The sequence below is a fragment of the Molossus molossus genome, unplaced genomic scaffold (genome assembly GCF_014108415.1).
Source record: "Molossus molossus isolate mMolMol1 unplaced genomic scaffold, mMolMol1.p scaffold_m16_p_8, whole genome shotgun sequence".
Taxonomy (NCBI): domain Eukaryota; kingdom Metazoa; phylum Chordata; class Mammalia; order Chiroptera; family Molossidae; genus Molossus; species Molossus molossus.
The window spans coordinates 47610320-47631672 of NW_023425402.1; the positions used below are offsets into that span (position 1 = coordinate 47610320).

The 21353-nt window shown below is 34.8% G+C and overlaps 1 protein-coding gene across 11 annotated transcripts in view; it reads right to left on the reverse strand.

Moving 5' to 3' along the window:
* Positions 1 to 21353, reverse strand: part of AFG1L (AFG1 like ATPase) — a 193854-nt gene that overhangs the window by 82756 nt on the left and 89745 nt on the right. For all 11 annotated transcript variants that reach the window (XM_036249262.1, XM_036249270.1, XM_036249271.1 and 8 more), the window contains one exon: positions 11632 to 11690. In XM_036249262.1, the coding sequence (XP_036105155.1) occupies positions 11632 to 11690 (59 nt within the window). The remainder of the gene's footprint in view (positions 1 to 11631; positions 11691 to 21353) is intronic.

Consider the following 21353-nt stretch of genomic DNA (forward strand, 5'->3'; position numbering starts at 1 on the left):
CTATCTGGATTTCTCACAACCTCCCTTTGCCCTGTCCATCCAGCCCAACAGTGAAGGCTTTGAAGAAAACAGTTGTGGCTTTTTAGAGTTTTCTCAATATAGAGTTCAAGCAAATTAAATAATTATTCTGTTAGTTTTGACACATTTATGCTTTAAATATGAGGACCTCTTGGTTAATTTAGCGAATTCTTCACATCTCTTCATGGCTGGAATCATGGTAACACCCTCTCAAACAGGAGCTTCTCCTCATGCTTTCTTTTCATGATCTAAATGAAATGTTTATTGGATTAAAGTTCTGCTCTGCGGACCTTCATGGTGGCCTATGACAAAGAGCTTAAAAGTTCTATTAATTGGCTTGAGTTTTCATGGAGGAGAAAGGGAGAATTTTATTTTACATTACATCACTAGCCAATAAATTTGCCACATGGGATTAAACTAATTTATTTCATGAGTCAAATAAACAACTAACTCATATTTAAGACACATTCCTTTAAACCATTTTTGTCATCAAAGAATTGACTTCTTAAAATTTAACTCAAAATAACTATTATTCTAAAGAAAAAGAATTCAAGACCTAAACAGTACATATAAACAATAGTTTGCTATATTCCAGTTTGATATAAACATACAATTTGTATAATTATACAAATACAGATTATAATTTATATATTTCATGGGAAATCTTTATTTGTATCTTATATAAGAAAACTACAAAAATATTATTTTAAAAGGCATAAACCCAAAATTACTTTTCCATAAAAAGGCCCTGACTAATACTAGGTGTACATTCCTGTATGAAAAAAATACAAGAATTACATTTTAAATCTACATCACAACAATTTTTATTCTAGATATTTAGCAATTCCAAGGACACAGTACAAAAACACCATCCCAAAGTTTAATACCGATTTTCTTAAATATATTTTCTCAAACATATATGTAATGGATTAGTTTATAAAAATGTATTCTTTAATTTATTTAGCCTAAAACTTGGTAATTATAAGAATGTTTTCCAAGAAAAATACTCATTTTTATATTTTAAAATATTAATTACTATAATTCAAATGAACACTTCAGTGATTTGTTGGGGAAAGCCACGACTCTTTTCAATTCAGGAATGCAATCTACTACTTTTGTTCTGTCTTTTGCTTCTTTTAATCTTCAGTATTAAAAAACCAACACATAAGTAAAGATATTATCACACTAACAAGGGTTAATCCCTGCTAGGCTGACTCAGGTGACAACACAGTGGAGGTCAGTGGGGCTGACACTGACCTCAAAGACTGATTCTGATTATTTAGCCCTGTGAAAGCTCTAGTATTGAAAGTTATAATGAACAAACTGACAAATCAATTTCACCAATGAAATGAAAATTGCTTCAGGAAAAAAGGGCAAATACACATTTAGCAAGTGCAGGTGGCTGGACAAATGCTGAACACTGAAGCATTTTATCTAAGGGTTATAAACAATTTTTCTAAAGTTTATAACTAGAGATCTCAGCATGGGAATTCTCTAAGAGTTCATTCACTATATGTATAACATTGCTTTGAAAAATTCTTCAGGAAACAAAAACACAAAGGCTAATACAGAGCTTTTTAAGTTTCAGAGAAAGAATGCATAATAGTTGAAAAACATTAATAACCAAGTAGAAGAAATGAAGTCATTACTTGAACATTAAGCAAATATTATGAAAATAGTAATAATAACAAAACTGTTACTACCTTAGATTATAGAGTGTTTTTATATGTTGCATATTTAAATCCAACAGATGTTAAACCAAATCAGAGTATGATGTTTTCCAGACCATGCTTTATCAGGAAAAAGAAAGTTCATATTTATAAGAGTTAATGCCAATATCCCGTATTTCCCTAATTTCATCATCTAACTGGCATTCATTGAAGACAAAATTATACTGTAAAATGCTTTGTCAGTTACTTTTGACTAGCTTACTGCTATCATTTCAGTAATCTATTAATAACCTAACAATTTTAAACAGAAATTTTTAAAAACATAAGAAAAAGGTAACTTGCTAAAATGTTATTGTGAATGAGATTTAAAATGGTACATTACTGATAATAGAATCTATCATTGTATAGCAAAAACACTACATACAATATTGTACAGGAACATTTCTTTTTTATTCTATTAATTTATTTTTGTTACAGGTTTTTCCTTTTCTCCCCATTGACACCCTCCTTCCCGTCCCCCTGACCCCGTCCCCAGCTCTGTCCATGTCCATCGGTTATGCGTACATGCATATAAGTTCTGTGGTTTATCTCTCTCCCCCACCCCCTCTTCTGAGGGTTGTCAGTCTGTACAGGAACATTTCTCATGGGGCAATTATTTTACATTTGTCCATACTGTTAAACTGATTAAGGAAATCATAAAAAGAAAGTTAATGAAATATACCTGGAGAATTTTTCTTTTTTTATAAATACCATTTTCTCTTTCAGGGCTCTTTATGGAATCAATCAAACAAAATGGTTATATAAGCATAAGTGATAAAGTGAATAGATATATTTTTACCCAAATATAAAACACCTGTCCAAAATATCACGGATTGCTAGAACCTGATCAGATGGGAATAGCAATGCTAGGCAGGCAATCCACTTACCAAGAAAGCCAATAACAGTAGCCAGCTGGAACTAACCTAAGAGACTACCCTTATCAAAATATCAATCAGTCCTCTTTTCCTTTCAACAACAATAATTTTAAATAATGTTTACAATATAATGAGGTTATGTTCAATGTATATTATTCAATGAATGTACATTTAAGACATTATTCTTTTTTAAATGTATAAAATTTAAGATATTTCTAAGAAGACTGATCCTAACAAAGCTGATATTTCTCAAGTAACTAAATTATTATTATTATTATTATTGCATTTTTAAAAATTTATCTTTATTGTTGAAAGTATTACATCTCAGAGGGAAGAGGGATAAGGAGGCAGGAAGAGATAAACCAAATTATTTGAAATTGACACTAAACCACCCTCTTGTTTGTTGGTTCACCAAGCTTCCTCCCTTCTATAGACCATTTATCCAGCAAGCTCTTAAAATGCCACTTTCTCCAATACACACTAATGAAATCTTTGCTGACACATAATTTCCATCACTATACTCTTTAGCATTCTGTAGTTAACTCAATCACAGAAGTTCACACTTATGAAAAAAATTTTACTGTCTGACTTACAGACCAGAATAAGGCAACATTTAATCAGAACCAATGACCACCACCAATGTTTTCTTACCATAACATCTCACTTATAAGTTATTAATTTTGACTAGTGGTATAAAATGTTAAAGTAGTTTGTTCAGGGAGATTCATGAGGACTATAATTCTTTTCATTTCTTTTTTTTAATTGATTTTTAGAGAGAGAGAGAGAAACATCGATGTGAGAGAAACATGGATTGGGTGCCTCCTGCACGTCCCCCACGGGGGATGGAGCATACAACCAGGGCACGTGCCCTGACCAGGAATCAAATCGGGACCTCTCAGTCCATGGGAGTTTCATGAAAGCCTAGCTAATAAGAGGGCACATCTTTTTTATTTTAATTTTTTAATTTTAATATAGTTAAAAACTATTCTATCCTATCCCATCCTATCCTATTCTAGTATTTACTTGTGGTACAAATCTCAGTCCAGCTTGATTTTTTTTCCTATTGATTTTTCTTTCTTTTTAAATCCTCACCCTAGGATCTTTTTCCAATTATCTTCAGATAGAGTGGGAGGGGAAGAGAGAGAGACATCGATGTGAAAGAGACACATTGATTGGTTGTCTCCCACATAACCCCAACCAGGGCCAGACAAACCACAACCAAGGTACATGACCTTGACTGGAATCAAACCCTGGACTCTTTGGTCCATGGGCTGACGCTCTAACCGCTGAGCCGAACCAGCCAGGGCCTCTTTGATTTTTCTTTTATGTAATTGTAGAATTATTGTTTTTATCCTTGAAGTATATATCAGAAAAAGGTATTATTCTTCTATTTTATCTTTATGGTCTCTGTTTTAGAAATATGAATTATGTGAATATTTGATCTTTTTTCTGCTTTCCATATCTAGCATCTTCTCTGTAATAATTTAATCTCTATTCTGTTTTTTATCCCTGACTATTCATTTTGTGTGACTTGTTTCTTAAGTCTGGTCTCTTTATCACTGATTTTATTTTTATCAGTGTTGATTCTTTAACTTTCTTTTTCTAAAATACTTTTCACTTTTTTAAAGAGTCCATCCTCAGTCTGTAAGATTCATCTAATTGTACAGTTATTTCATCCCTGATCTCTTATTTCATTGGTACCATAACTTCTTTAAGTTCTTTTAAAATATAGAAAAGTTCTATCTGAAAAAGTCTCTCATTTCCTGAATTAGTTCTTCCAAAGTACATTCTTCATGTGCTTCTACCTCTTCTGTCTTGCTGGTTCCTTCCTGAGTCTGCCATTTCATTTCTTTTCATAATAGCTTCTACACACAGGACACATGATCAGTCCATTTTGCTTTTTGCTGATTTCTCAACTTTGAATATGGGTATTCTGAAATCTAGGTATGCTGATTTCCTAAGAAGGGAGGGCTAAAATTTACCTTCTAAAAAATGGCTTTTAGCCGGGCCGGTGTGGCTCAGTGTTTGAGCATCGTCCCGTGGACTGAGAGATCCCAGTTCAATTCCTGGTCAGGGCACATGCCAGGGTTGTGGGCTCAGTCCCCAGTGGGGTGCATGTGGGAGTGCATGTCGATTGATGTTTCTCTCTCACATCGATGTTTCTATTTCTCTCTCCCTTCCTCTCTCTCTCTCTAAAAATCAATAAAAACATATTTTTTAAAAATGTTTTTTTATTATAAAAACAATACAAGATTGAGAAATCTTAGAAAAAAAACTAAAAAGAAAAACTTAAATTGTCTATAATCTTATTATTCAGAAATAAGTTATATTTACATTTTGGGATACTTATTTTGAATATTTTTCTATGCAGGTCTATTACTTCCATAGTTGAGAAAGTAACAGATATACTCTTGCATCACATTTTTCCCCTATGTCAAATTATACTACATTAGCAAAAATGTTTTGAAAATATTGTTCCAAGTAAACAAAATATATTCTCTCACGTGACTATATCATTATTTACTTAATGATTCCTCTAAACATGGGAGAGAAAGATATACTTTTTAAAAAATATTTATCCTATTTATATTTCTGTATCTATGGGAAAAATATACTCTGGGTTCCTGAATTACAAAGAAAAAAGAAAAAAAAAATCCTGCCTTGTTCTTCTTTACAATTAAAAACTAGCATAGAGACCTATGCTTTTGGTCAAGGCAGAGTAATTGGAACTCATTTTTGCCCTCCTGCCATAAAGCACTAAAACACTAAACAAAACATCTTCTATCAAACATAACACAATGAGGAGCAAAGGATAACAATCTCTGAGGTGTGGAAAATACATCAGGCAAGCAAGCATTATGTTTTCCCTGGCTTTCTGTCTAGAGGAAATTTCTAAACTGCAGCACAGCAGTCTTAACTATGTTGAGGAAACAGCAGAGTTTGGGAAAGCTGACTGAGGCAGTTGGAATTAGCATAGTGGAGTTCAGTACAGGAGGAAGCTACACAGAAAGAGCTCCAGATATCTGCATAGACAACGTCTGTAATCTTCGGCCGAATGCTAGGTTGCTAATGGAGTGAAAATCCACAGACTGTGCAAAGTTGGCTGATATAAGCAGTCTGAACAGCCAGAGCAGAGAGGCTCAGTGAAGAACAAGGGGATTCAGTAGAGAACCCAGAAGGGTTAAACCTAGAAGAGGGGCTAAAATAGTCCTAGAGAAAAAGCTACTCTAGACACCCTAACAAGGTTTGAAAACAAGCCTCAAAAGGATCAAGCTGATGTGTAAGAAACATAATCACTTGCTGAAATGAAATTCAACAGCCTTAAAGGAAGTAACAAGGACTCCGTGCAGTTTCCAGCATCCAGTCACAAATTACTCAACTTGAAAAGAAGCAGAAAAATAGGACCCACAACCAGGAAAACTATCAGACCATAGAAACAAAAATAGAAATGACAGAGATGATGGAATTAGCAGACTTAGAGGACTTCTGCTCTGGAAGATGGAGCAGATGTGCTTTCCCTATTCCCTCTGCTATGTACTAGTTAAAATCTGGAAATTACATACAAAATAACATAAGCAGACCCTGAAAAGTAGAAGGAAGGAAGAACAGCTAGGGACCTCTACACCTGAGAAACAGCAGAATGCTGAGTTCTCTGGTTTTCCTTCTGACTCATACTTCAGACTTGGAGCTAAAGAAGCCAGAAACTCAGAAATGCCAAAGGACACAGAAAAATAAGGCCCCAACAAAAGCTTGCTCTCTTCAACCAAAGGTCCAGGAAAATGGCAGCGTATTTAACAGAAAAAAACTGTGGCACCACGTCCCCTCATTCCAGCAAAGGCTGAGGGGGCCTAGAATTACCCTCTCACAGGCTGCAGTGAGGCACCCAATACTCCTGCCAGGGTAATGTCAATGAAGGCCCAGTAGGGAGCTGAAACGTTCATCTCTGCCAGACAATAATGAGCATTCCCCTCACCCCCACAATGTCTGTGGAGACGGGAACCCCTCCACCAGCAGTAACAAGGGGCACTCTTGACTCAGGGGTCAATGGAGGCTGTATAGGGGACCTGAACTTCTACCTGTATCTGGCAGTAATGACCCAGTGTCTCTCCTCCTGCCAGAATAGTGTGAAAAATAGCCAGTTAAAACAGAAATTTAAATAAGATCTACAAAGCAAATATACAAATGGCAAATATGCACATATGGCTCAACATCACTAATCATTTGAGAAATTCAAATCAAAATTACATTGAGATAACATTTCATACCAATTACAATGGCTATTATTTTTAAAAAGAAATAAAAAAGAACAGGTGTTGGAGAGGATGTGGAGAAACTGGAACCCTTGTATATTACTGGTGAGAATGTAAAATGGTACAGCAGCTTTGGAAAACAGAATGGCAGTTCCTCAGAAATTAAATATAGAATTACCATGTGATCCAGCAATTCCAGGACTGGGTATATATATATAAAAGAACTGAAAGCAAGGATAAAGCAGACATTTGTACACCAATGTCCACAGCAGCATTACTCACAATGGCCAAAAGATGGAAACAATCAAAATGTCCATCAACAGATGAATGGATAAACAAAACTATGTAAACATATAATGGACTATTATTCAGCCTTAGAAAAGAATGAAATTCTGATACTTGCTACAGCATACATAAATCTTGAAGATATATGCTAAATGAACTAAGCCAGACACAAAAGAACAAATATTATATGATTCCATTTATATTAGGTACCTAGAAATGACAAATTCATAGAGACAAGTAGAATGGTGGTTACCAGGATTTAAAGGTGGGAGGAGAATGGAGAGTGATTATTTAATGAGTACAAAGTTTCAGTTTGGAAAGATAAAAAAGTTCTGGAGATGGATGGTGGTAATGGGTGCGCAACAGTGTGGATGTACTTAATGCCACTGAACACTTAAAATGGTTAAAATGATAAACTTTACATATATTTTACCACAACAATATATTGGATCTTTATCACAATTTGGATCTTATCCAAAGTCTCATGAAAAATTATGAAAATGCTTCAACAGGCAATTATGACTATACTTGAAACAAAAGAGTATTACTAAATAATAATATTGATTAGAAAAAGTTCTATTCACGAGCAAAATTTAATAAGTTTAAATCTGTATGCAACTTACAACATAGTCACCAATGATTTAAGGACTATAAAAAATTATAAGAAAAGGAGACAAATTCACAGTCCAAGTGGGAGATGCTTTTCACAAGCCTCTCAATAACTGATGGAAAAATATATAAGAACTAAGATTTAAACAGCATTTAATAAACAAACCTTACTTAATGGATGTATTGTGTCATACATATACATAGTACACAACTGAGGAGTAGTCGTTATTTTCAAGAACATAGAGAATATTTACCAAAATTGTCCACATTTTGGGCCATAAAGCAAGTTTCAACAAATTTGCAAGGACTTAAGTCACAAAGAATACACTCTCTGACTACAATGCAATGAAGCATTTGTTAAGCAAACAGTAACAAAAGCATAACTACAAAACTCTTATATGTTTGTAAATTAAGAAACATACTATAAGTAATTCATGGGATAAAGTAGAAATCACAATGGAAATCAGAAAATACTTTAAACTTGATAATTACAATACTAAATATCAAATTTTCATGGATGCAACTATTTAAAGAAAAATAAATAGCCTAGGAAAGAAGGTTGAAAGAAGATAAAAATTAATCTCAGAAAATTAGGGAAAAAACAGTAAAATAAATACAAAGAAAGTACAAGTATAAGCAAAACAGGAACCTCCCTACTTAAAAGGCAGTGGAAATGATATGTAAGAATTGGGTTTTTTGTTTTGCTTTGCTTTCTTCAAGGACTTAGTCTAGGAAAGCTTCCTAGAGGAAATGTACATGAGCATTTTCTGTATCTTTTCCAGTCCTGTGGTTTGCTTTCTTTCTTTTTTATAAATTGCAATAAAATATACCTAACATAAAAATTTATCATTTTAACCTTTTTTTTTTTTCCTAATCCTCACCCAAGGATTATTTTTTCATTGATTTTCAGAGAAAGTAGAAGGGAAGGAGGAAGAGAAAGAGAGAAGCATCCATGTGAAAGAAACACATCAATTGGTTGCCTCACGCATGACCCCAACTGGGGCCGGGGATCGAACCTGCAAACCAGGTACATGCCCTTGACCGGGAATCGAACCCATGACACTTCAGTGCATAGGCTGACACTCTAACTGCTAAGCCAAACCAGCCAGGGCATTTTAACCATTTTTAAGTGAATAAGTCAACAGTCATAAGTACTTCCATGATGTTATGCAACCATCACCACTATCCATAAAACTCAGCACCGGTCAAATAATAACTCTACATTCCCCTCTTCTCCCAGCTCCTGGTAATATCTATGTTACTATGAATTTGCATTTGATAAGTACCTCATATAAGTGGAATCATATAATATTTGTCCTTTTGTATCTGGCTTGACTCACCTAGTCATTATCCATAATGTAGATTCTGCCAGAATTTCTTTTCTTTTTATGGTAGAACAATATTTCATTGTATAACTATATTACTTTTTTATTTATCTGTTGATGGACCTATGGCTTTTATTAGCATAAAAATCTTCCTCATCATTCCTATCTTATAAAAATACTACTTACCAATAGCTTATATGTTTTTGTTAAAACATATAAGCTATTAATAAAAAATAAATCAATTATGTACCTATTGATTTATTTCTCAACAGTACAAGCAACAAATCACAAGTTCTTGTAGTGAATTACAAACTTGTTATCACTTGATTTATAGAGGAGAATGTAGAGGGAAAAATGGATTTTATATTGTATTTTTCCCAAAGTAAACTTCTATCTTGTTTATAATCTATTTTTATTAAATTAAGATTCTCTATTTGTTTCAAGATTGACTTCTGCTATACATTTCTCTCAGATGGGCCAAAATGAAAGAGTAACATTAACATATGTGAACCAGCAAAATGTCATTTAAATTAATATGATACAACATTTCCTTATCATAGAAACTTCATACTCCCACCAAAAGAGCTCCAGGAAAACCAGCTCTGGTGTACTGGTCATTGGGGTGATGTTTTGTTACATGTGACAAGTCTTTTGAATAAATGAGACATTTTATATTTTTTCTCATCCAATCTAGTATTTAGTTTTCTGGGGGATTTCAGTTCATGTTCAATGTTAAATTGTGTATTATTTATCTCAGTTTTTAAAAAATATTGATTGATTGATTTTAGAGAGAGAATAAGGGAGAGAAAGGGCTAGAGAAAGAGAGAAACATCAGTTTGTTGTTCCACTTATTTATGCATCCGTTGGTTGGTTCTTGTATGTACTGTGACCAGAGATCAAACCCACAACCTTGGCTTATCTGGACAAAGCTCTAACCAACTAAGCTAATTGACCAGGGCTTATCTCAGTTCTTGTTCGATTCCAAATTTGAATTGTTCATCTATTTGGTTTTCTTTCCTCTTCAAAAAAAAAACAAAAAAAAAACATTAAGGGTTGGACAGGGAAAAATATTCAATTCAATATGGCCAATTTAGTTGCCTATTAATAATGCTATTATTGATGTATGACAAATTAATGTTTGGGGTTAAAAAACAGTACAGCTACCAAGTTCCCTGAGAACCTTTTAACTGTGAACATTCTGTAAACATTCTCTTTTTATATTTTATGTATTGTATGCTATATGACGATACTATTTATAGCACCCATTTTACTTAATTTCACTGTTTATAATTTGGTATCTATGTATACAGTATTATTTTGGATTCCTGGCATGGAGAAAATTCTGCAAAGCTACGTTCTCCTCATATGCAGAACATGAATATAAAGGGGAAAAATTACTAACAGTATAATTTTCAAAAAGTACTTTTCCTTACATCTATAAATACCTCAGAGAAATTAAAATCCTCTGGAAAGCTAAAATCGGTCAAGGAAACAGATGTTTGAAGTCTCCTAAGTGTAGCACAGAGAATAAAGTTTGGCACCAACAACAACTGCAACTAAGGTGTATTTCAGAAAAATTGTCTGCCTGTATCTTTAGAATATTTGAAGATAAGTGTTTTTACTCCTCCTTCTTGGTAAGAATATTTGAGGTTTTAGGTTTTTTGTTGTTTTTTTTTTAAACACAACTTTATCCTTTCTTCAGATATGTATTATAGACTAGAAAAAAATGATGTACCTAAGAATTATGAGAATTACATTTTGGCACATAATTATGCTTCCTTTTGGTAGTTACTACATTTTGCTTTGTGTTACAGGTATTTTTGTACATAATGTATGTCCAACTAGATTATAAATGACTTGCAAGCAAAAAAATAGTCTATTTCATGATTATATTATCCATTATGTCTCATGTTGCACTTTGCACATAGTAAGTTCTCAATAAATATTGGTAAAATGTGGAATTGTTGAGTAATCATGTAAAAAACACTTAAAACTAACAATGAAAAGGGAAACTATTTTATTCTTAATCATATTGTAATGAAGACTATTTTAAAGCCTGTGCAGTGATGATACACACAAATATTTAAACTATTTACGTGCCTCAACTTGATACAATTTCATGATAACTTGATGGCAATCACATTTAAATATATTGGAATATTTTTGTAATAATGTTATTCTAGAATAGAAATTTTAATAACTAGAAAAACATGTTAACTTGAAGGAAACAGAAATATTAAACACTTTTTCAGAAATCAATATATAAGTTTAATCATTCCACTAAATATTTATGAGCAAACCTCAAATTAAAATTTATAAAATGCAAACTACCAAATGTTTCAGTTAGATAATAATTTAGATTATATTTTATAATTTTCCCTGTTTACACATTTAATGAATGCTGTAAAAAAAGATTATTTTCTCCTTTAATGTCTTTCACTACTACTACCAAAATATCAAAATGAATTCTGCTTGAATGCCATTCCACAGCAATCTTATAAAAGCCCTCGATTATCAACCAATATGATATTAGTGAACACAAGTAAGTGATTTTCCTTACCTTCAGAACAGCTATGAATGGTACAAAGTTAGCTCGTTGTAGTCCATTTTTATAGAGATCTGAAAAAAAAATTGGTATCAGCTTTTTACTTAGCCTATCCTTCAAATAAAGTAATGTGGTATTTGGGGGGCAGGGGGCCCACATCAATAGACAGAACTGTGCATGTATCTGCATCAAAATTATATATTTGACATTGATGTAAATGACATTAAGACCAATTTGTTTAAAAGAAATTATCTAAAAATCAAAACTCCATTCTTAAAAGGCTATAAATTTAATGCAATTATGTATCATAAATAGGTAGTATTTATTGCCTTAGAATGGTATTTTACATATATGTATATGTCACAGTGTATGTTCACACATATACAAACACATATACCCATATATTATAAAGAGCAAACAAGTGGAAAGGAGCAACAAATTTTAAACTTTGTATATTTTTCTTTTAAAATGAAGATATCTCTTCAAGAGGTTGAAATTTTATTACATATAAAACATTCCATTTAAAATCAACTCTATAAAGCAATGAAATTTCAAAAATAAAAGGTATTTATAAAAATGAGAACTGTAAAAAGTTTCCTCAATAATAAAAAACACTGATTAGCTTATGTGCCTCAATTTCCCTTAAAGTACTGTATGGATCCTTTCTATCTTTCTTTGTTTAGAAAAAAGTTGATAACTAAGAAAGACTTCAACTGCCACATTTACTTATGGAAATAAAATATGGTCATTAGGAAACATTTATTCTCCTTAGAAAAATATTCACCATAATATCAATTTAGTGGAGAAAGTATTTTGCATGAGCTCTGGTAAATTAAGGACTAGAGGCTTTAATTCAGTTACATTTAACATTTTTACTTAGGAATATTATAATAGGTAATAATGCTGACCAGGCCATAAGGATTTCAAAATTCAAAATGAGAGCTTTTCTTTCCTATAATTAATACCTTAAGTAAAATGAGTTTAAAGTTAGGTATTTTCATGGTCTTCCCTAATTACCAAGTTGCTGGGGAAGAAAAATGCTGCTACATGGTAAGAGTTGACAGCCGTGACTGCCAGTAAGGGGTAAAAATTGAAAATAAAATAATTTAAAAATCATACTCAATGTTTATAGCAGCTTTATACATAATAGCTATTCATAGTAGCTAAAAACTTCAACTTTGTTTGTAATAGCCAAAAACTGGAAGCAATCCAAAGGACTGTCATTAGGTGAATGGATAAACTGTGACATCTGTACAACAAAATACTACTCAGCAATCAATAAAAAGAATAAACTATTCATTCACAAAAAATAGATGAATCTCAAAATAATTATGCAGAGTAAAAGAGGTCAGACGCCCCCCCCCCCCTAAAATGAGCATATACTGTGTGATTCTACTTATACAAAACTCCAGAAAAAAAGCCAACAAATCTATAGTAACAAAAAGCAAATCAGTGGTTGCCCAGAAAAGGGGGATGTGGGACAGGGGTGGCAGGAAGAGATGAAAAACAAGGCTGAGGAAAGTTTGGGGTGTGATAGAAATGTTCATTATATTTATTGTGGTAGTGATTTCACAGATACATGCCTATGTTAATATTTCAAAAAATGTATTCTCTAAATATATGCCATTTATTGTATGTCAATTATGACTCAATAAGTTCTTTTAAAATTTATTGGGGGGAAACATATACAACATTAATGAACGTCAGAGAAACCAATGTTATAGAATTAAAATTAAAATATTACACTAATGTAAATTGATGTTAAGGTAATCTTTTAGTCTTACTCATGGAATATCTTTTTTTATGGACGTATGAGGCTCTGAGATGTAACTAACACCTTTTAGTTGGCCAATGACAGAGAGATGTAAAATCCCATTGTAATATTCTTGATTAAGATTTCTACTCATGAGCAAAGTTGAAGAATAACAGTGCCTTTAAGTCTTTAAGATTTCATTTTTAAAAGGTTAACTTTTTTTTAAAAGTTCAGCCTTTACAAGGATATATAATTCAAACTTTATGCTCTGAGAATTATTTTCTAAGCAGAATTCATCTTGAAAACCTTTAGGATTTTATAGGACACTTAAGTGAAAAAGGACTGTACTCATTAAATTGAAGAGTTTTTTGCAATTCAAATAATATGCTGATTATCAATGCAATAGATTCATCTCCTGAAATGTTATTTGGCTAACAAAATTGTTAATATTTGTTGTTTAATATTATATTTCTTAGACATAAAGATTTTATATATTTATATCAACTTTTGTCATTATTTACTAAATATTATTTTAAAATTCAACATAAGTTATTGCTTACATTTTTTTTATGCTCACCGGAGGATATTTTTCCATTTTAGTTCAGATAGAGTGCGAGGGAGAGAGAGAAACATCAACGTGAAAGGGACACATCGAGTGGCTGCCTCCTGCATGACCCCCACCGGGAATCAAGCCCATAACCCCAGCTTGTGCCCATACAGGTAATGCAACCGGGACCTCTCAGTCCATGGGAGGGTGCTCAATCCACTGAGCCACACCAGCCGGGCCTGAAGAACTTCTTTTAGAATACCTTGTAGAGTAGGTCTGATGGTGATGAATTGTTTCAGTTTTCTTTTATCTCAGAATGTCTTTATTTTGTCTTCATTCTTGAAGGAAATTTTCACTGGATATAAAATTCTAGGGTTGAAAATTCCCCCCACCCTCCCACCCCAACATTTTAAAGATGATTTTCTATTGCTTCTGGCCTCTATATTTTCTAATAGGAGTTGTCACAATATAATCATTGTTCCCCATGATTAATGTCATTTTTTTCTGGCTGCTTTGTAGATTTTCTCTTTACCTTACGTTTTTAGCAATTTTATTGCAATGTGCCTAAGCATAGTTTTGTTATATTTATTCTGCTTGAAGTTCACTGAGCCTTCTTGAATCTGTAAATTTATGACTTCCCCTAGACTAGAAAATTTTATTATTTCTTCACAAGTTTTCTACCCCATTATCTTTTCTTGTCTTCTGGGAATCCAATTAGAAATATGTGAGAATGCTTGTTATGGTTCTAAAAATTGTTAAGGCTCTATTTCTTTTCTTCTATTATCTATTCTTCACACTGGATAATTTCAAGTTCTCTGGCTCTTTGCTCTGTTACCTCCGTTCTGCTACTAAGCTCATCAAGTGAATTTTAATATATTATCTTTTTTAGTTCTAGAATTTAAATTTGGTATTTTTTCTGGTTTCTATTTCTTTGCTGAGAAGTTCCTATCTTTTCATTTTATTGGGGACATTTTCTTTACCTCATTTCCCCAACAATTATAGTTATAGTTGTTGCTTTCGAGTCTTTGTCTGCTAATTCCAAAACATGGGTTATATTGGGGTTGGTCTCGGTCAATTGTTTTTTCTCTTGAGGATAGATCATATTTTTCTCATTCTTCACTTTGGAATTGTATCCTGGACCTTATGGATTCTGTTTGATTTTCTGAAGAATGTTGATATTTCTCTCTTAGCAGGAAATTACCTTGATTGGACTCAAACTACAAACTCAAATCTCAGATCAGTATCCTATCCTCAGTTAGGTGAGCTTATAGTCTACCCTGTAAACATATGGTTTAGAAGTCAGTCAGAGATTTAGGTAGGATTTACACAGAACTTTGGGTTGTATCAATCGATTTCTCTCTGGGATTCACTTCTCATACTTAAGCAGCAGTGCTTGCCCCAAACTCTGTAAGCTGGGTCTCAGGCCATATAACGGGGAGTTTCCTATCATAATTTCAGACACTCAACGTAGCACTGGCTATACCTGTTCTAAAGCTAATAACCATTTAAAAAACAGAAAATTCTCTCCATTTTAGAAACTCTTCCAAGTTTTGTTTACCTTCTAGAATTTGCCTGCCTTTTTCCACTCTCTAGGACTTTCAAATATATGTTATGTCCAGAATTTATTATTGCTCTCTGCGGGTAGGGCATTCAGCTAGGAGCCTACTCAACCATACCAGAAGTTTTAGTTTCTAATAGTGGAACTTAACCAATTTATATTTCCTGTCACTAATATGCCTGATCTTATTTCATGCTTTTTCATATTTTCATACTTTTTTTTTTTGCTATTTCTTCTATCATCTAGCTTTTGCTATAAGAAATATTTTTCTTTGACCTTTTGTTTTTTTCTAGTAATTTAAAAAGTAGAAGTCATATCTTAAATTCTAAAATACTTGACTATATATTTCCCTAGTTATTAGTGCCACACTATCACTCAGGATCTGTAAACTCTCTCCAAGGGGAACAAAATTTGCAAATATATAAGCAAGCAGTAACTGCAAATGTTCATTTTTAGTCAATTCATTGTTATGATCAGTTTTCTTATTTCAAGCATTTTTTTTAATCCTCACCTGAGGACATTTTTCCACTTTTGTTCAGATTGAGTAAGGGGGAGAAAAAGGAAGAGAGAGAGAAACATCGACGTGAAAGGGATACATTGAGTGGCTGCCTCCCACACAACCCCAAGCAGGGTCTGGGATGAATCGCAACCGAGGTACATGCCCTTGACCAGAATCGAACCCGCAACTCATTGGTCCGTGGGCTAACGCTCCAACCACTGAGCCAAACCAGCCAGGGCTCAAGCATTTCTTTTTAAAAATTCACATTAAAACCTCTTTCCTCCATGGGATTTATTTACTTTTTTCATCATTTTATTTTCTTTATTCTGTTTCACACACCAGCACAGCTTCTTAAGTTGTTTTCCTACATCACTAATTTCATTTTCGTTAGTTTAAATTCTACACTTTAGTGCCTCTAATGCTAATTTTTTAAATTTAATTTAATCTCTTTTCTTATTTAATTTAGCTTTATTTCAGCTGATTTCTTAGTAAAAAGATTTTCAACTCAATCTATTATCTTTGCTCAGCTTGGATCTTCTACATGATAGAGTCTATGTTTTCCTGATTTTTTTTAATCCTCATTAAAATTATCCAAGGATAATTTTCCATTGATTTTTTTCAGATAGAGTGGGAGGGAGGGAGAAAGAGAGAGAGAGAGAGAGAGAAACACATCAACTGGTTGCCTCCCGCACAACCCCAACCAGGGCCAGGGATCAAACCACAACCAGAGTACATGCCCTTGACCTGAACTGAACCCGAAATTCTGTGGTCCACGAGCCTATGTTCTAACCACTGAGCAGAACTGGGCAGGGCTGTTTTCCTGATTTTTAAAGAATACAAAACAGAAATTTTCTAATACTTACTTCTCTTTCCTACTTATTGTTCCCATATTAGGGTGTTGTTGGTTTTTAATAACCTTGAAAAAGGAGTGGTAAGACTAATCTTGGTGAATCCCTGTAGTCAAGACATGTGGTTTTTCCTTGGTTCCCCTCACTACCACTTAGTTGTTCCTATAATCTTTCTGTCTGTGCTGTAATTCAATGTTAAAAGTGATAGTTGGCATCCTTAGCTTGTTCATACTTGTAGTAGAAATACCACAGTGTTCCTACTAAGCCTAATTCTGACTTTTGAGCTGATATACATATATTTGGTATCTTATTAAGAAACTATCCATCTCTTTATATTTGATGATGTGATTCTATCAGGAAAGGTGCTGAATTATACCAAATGCTCTTTCAGCTTTTGTGAACACCACTACATTTTTTCTTCTCCCTAGAAGTGTTAATATGATCAATTATACAGGGTGGGGCAAAACTAGGTTTATAATTGTTCATATGGAAAATAATACAATAATTAATAAATAATAATACAAGAATAAACTCTGTTTCATGTACTCAAAACTGTAAATCTACTTTTGCCCCCGTATTAGTTGGAGTGTGCGTGCGCGTGCGCACATAACTGTTAGCCAACTTCTAGTGATATCCAGTTTTTTTTTTTTTTTTTTTTTTTTTTTTTATCCTCACCCGAGGATATTTTCCATCTTTTGTACAGATAGAGTGGGAGGGGGAGAGAGAGAGAGAGAGAGAGAAACATCGACGTGAAAGGGACACATCGAGTGGCTGCCACCCGCACGACCAACCAGGGCCGGGGACAAACTGCAACCGAAGTACATGCCCTTAGCGGGAACCGAACCCGGGTCTCTCTGGACCGCAGGCCGACGCTCTAACCACTGAGCCAAACCGGCCAGGGCGATATCCAGTTTTTTATTTACTAGGGATATGCCAGCTTAAGTAAGGATCACATAGCACTGTTGTCTGATAATCTAAGTAATGCAGAATTATTCTTGGACATACTAATGCTATCTGTAGCACTGTCGTTATAACAAATAGTAAATTAAAAACAAGAAAGTCCAGAATGTACTGTTCTCATAGTTCTTCTAGATTCAGTCAAGAGGGGACGTTTTTCTTTTGAGCACTTTGCATTTTACTGTCAAAAAGCATAGTCATTAGACTTCCGGTCAAGATGGCGGCGTAGGTAAACGCGGTATCGCGTCCTCCCACAACCACATAAAACTTACAACTAAACCACAGAACAACCATCATTCAAAACCGCCTGAAATCAAGCTGAATGGAAGTCCTACAACTACGAAATTAAAGCAGCAGCCACATCCAGACTGGTAGGAGGGGCGGAGGCGTGAGGGCCGGTGGCCAGACAAGCTGGTCCCACACCCACGTGTGGCGGATAAAAATCAGGAGGACAGCCCTGGTCGGTTTGGCTCAGCGGTTAGAGCGTCTGCCTGCGGTCCCAAGAGACCCGGATTCGGTTCCGCTAAGGGCACGTACCTCGGTTGCAGTTTGTCCCCGGCCCTGGTTGGTCGTGCGGGTGGCAACCACTCGATGTGTCCCTTTCACATCGATGTTTCCCTCTCTCTCTCTCTCTTCCTCTCTCTCCCTCCCACTCTGTCTGTACAAAAAATGGAAAAATGTCCTCGGATGAGGATAAAAAAAAAAAAAAAAAATCAGGAGGACACCTCGGCTGGGAAGGTCCTCCCTGAGGACTGAGGGATCCCTGTCCCACACCAGGTGCCCTGCTCAGGGTTCCAGTGCCAGAAAGAGAAGTCCCCATAACTTCTGGCTGGAAAAACCAGAGGGAACTGAGGCTCAGGGAGGCTGAAGCGGCTGGAGCCCCAGGCAGCTCCTCTTAAAGGGCCCGCGCACGGACTTATCGGACTCTCTCCCTCTAAGCTTGGAGGGGAGGCAGCTCGAGGGGCACCAGAGACATACAGCAAAGAACTGAGCTGTTTGGCACTGGAGCAAGGGCTGGAGAGGGGGCTTTCTCCTGGACAAACGTGTTGTAAGAGGCCTTTGTTCCTTTGGTGAGCCCTTCCCGGGTGTGGGGGGGGGGGGCAAACAGCCACCATACCTGGGACTCCAGCAACCTGGCTCACACTGGTAGCCCCGCCCTGGTGACTCCCTGAGGCCCCGCCCCACCCCACCCAACTTTCAGGCCCACCCAAGCTGTTGCCACTTGCTTAACCATAGGATTGGCCTGTCTTGGCTCCTGCTTCAGGTTTTTCCTAAATTCTTTCAAACAAGCAGCATCTGGTCTCAGACAGCCCCATACCTCTTGTTAAGTAATACACAGAAACAAACACAGGGAGGCAGCCAAAATGAGGATACAAAGAAACAGGTCACAAATGAAAGAACAGAACAAAACCCCAAGAAAAGAACTAAGCGAAATGGAGATAAGCAACCTAACAGATGCTGAGTTCAAAATACTGCTTATAAGGATGCTCAACAAACTTAGTGAGGGCCTCAAGAGCATAAAAAAGGACCAGTCAGAAATTATGGATGCACAGTCAGAATTGAAGGAGGCATTAACTGAAATAAAGAATAATCTACACAGATTCAATAGTAGAGTACGTAAATCAAAGAAGCAAACCATCGATTTGGAATATAAGGAAGCAAAAAACGCCCCATCAGAAAAACAAAAAGAAAAAAGAATCCAAAAAAATGAGGACAGTGTAAGGAGCCTCTGGGACAACTTCAAGCGTGCCAACATTCGCATCTTGGGGGTGCCAGAAGGAGAAGAGAGAGAACAAGAAATCAAAAACCTGTTTGAAACAATAATGGCAGAAAACTTTCCTAACTTGGTGAAGGAAACAGACATACAAGTCCAGAAAGCACAGAGAGTCCCAAACAAGATGAACCCCAAGAGGCCCACACCAAAACATATCATGATCAAAATGCAAAAGGTTCAAGACAAAGAGAGAATCTTAAAAGCAGCAAGAGAAAGGCAGCTAGTTACCTACAAGGGAGTTCCCATTAGGCTGTCAGCTGATTTCTCAAAAGAAACTTTGCAGGCCAGAAGGGAGTGGCAAGAAATATTCAGAGTGATGAAAAGCAAGAGCCTACAACCAAGATTACTCTATCCTGCAAAGCTGTCATTTAGAATTGATGGCCATATAAAGACTTTCCCAGACAAGAAAAAGTTAAAGGGGTTCATCACCACCAAATGTTATTATATGAAATGATGAAGGGTCTTTTTGAAGAAAAAGATAAAATATATGAACAAACAAAATGGCAATGAATACATATCTATCAACAATGGAATCTACAAACAAAATGAACAGGTAGAACAGAAACATTCTCATAGATACAGAGAACATTTGGTTGGTTGCCAGATGGGAGGGGGGTTGGGGGAATGGGTGAAAAAGGTGAAGAGATTAAGAAGTACAAATTCACTGCTAGACTGACAAACCTCAAAGGGAAAGGGGTTGAGGGGTGGGAAGAAATAAACCAAAGAACTTATAAGCATAACCAATGGACACAGACAATAGTGTGGGAAAAAGCGGAAGGGGGGCGGAAGTGGGGAGGAGGGGGTCAATGGGGGAAAAATGTGGAACATCTGTAATACAGTTTACATTCAACAATAAAGATTTTTTAAAAAATGTAAAAAGCATAGTCATTTCAACTTACATATTTTATTTCCCCATAAAAATGTTCTTATTTTTTACTGAATAAGTTCTTGTATTTAATTATTAATTTCCATTTTAATTAATTTAATCTACTAATTTATTATTCATTTACTGTTAGGGTCCCTATGAACTTAAATCTTATACTATTTTTCCCTATTAGAATATCATGGAATTAACAAAATCTTGTTTCAGAACATAAAACATGAGTAGCATATATATGAGTTTTTAATTGAGGATTTTTGTTTTTGGCTCTTCTAATGATCTAACAAAAATATGTCTGCACATAGGCCATATTAAGTATTTATCTAAATGAAAAATTGCTAAATAAATCATTAAGGTTTTATAAAAAATAAGTTAAATATAAACTATCTCTAGATATATTTTATCTGAGAAATGTCCAGCAATTTCCTATTCCTATGGATCTGATACAAGATTCTCTCTAATTCCAGTTAAAGGGCCTTAAGCAAATTATCTTAGAAAATATAAAATAGCAGCATTACAAATGTTGTGGTAAAGATGTTGTTTAAAATATACTAGACACATTTTAAGTCTGCAAGACAGTAAGAAAATCTTTACAGACCACAAACCAAACAGGAAGCTAAAAGTGAAAGGAGTAATCATGAGCTGACACTGGTTTGGGGTTTTAACAAAGGATGAGGCCATCGACACAAACAAGATAGGAATTAGAATTTAAGACTAGAAAAAACACAGTGACATACAGGCAGCCACTCTTTGATACCTCATTCCCTTCACCCCCTCAGGTATTGCTTCCCTTTTTTCTCTTCTACAGGACTTTTCCAGACCAATCCCCACCACAGCTATTTTCTCTCCTACATTTCTAAATTCCATTGTTACTTTTACTTGCCTTTCAATTTTTGCCTATTAAAATTATTTCTTACTTAT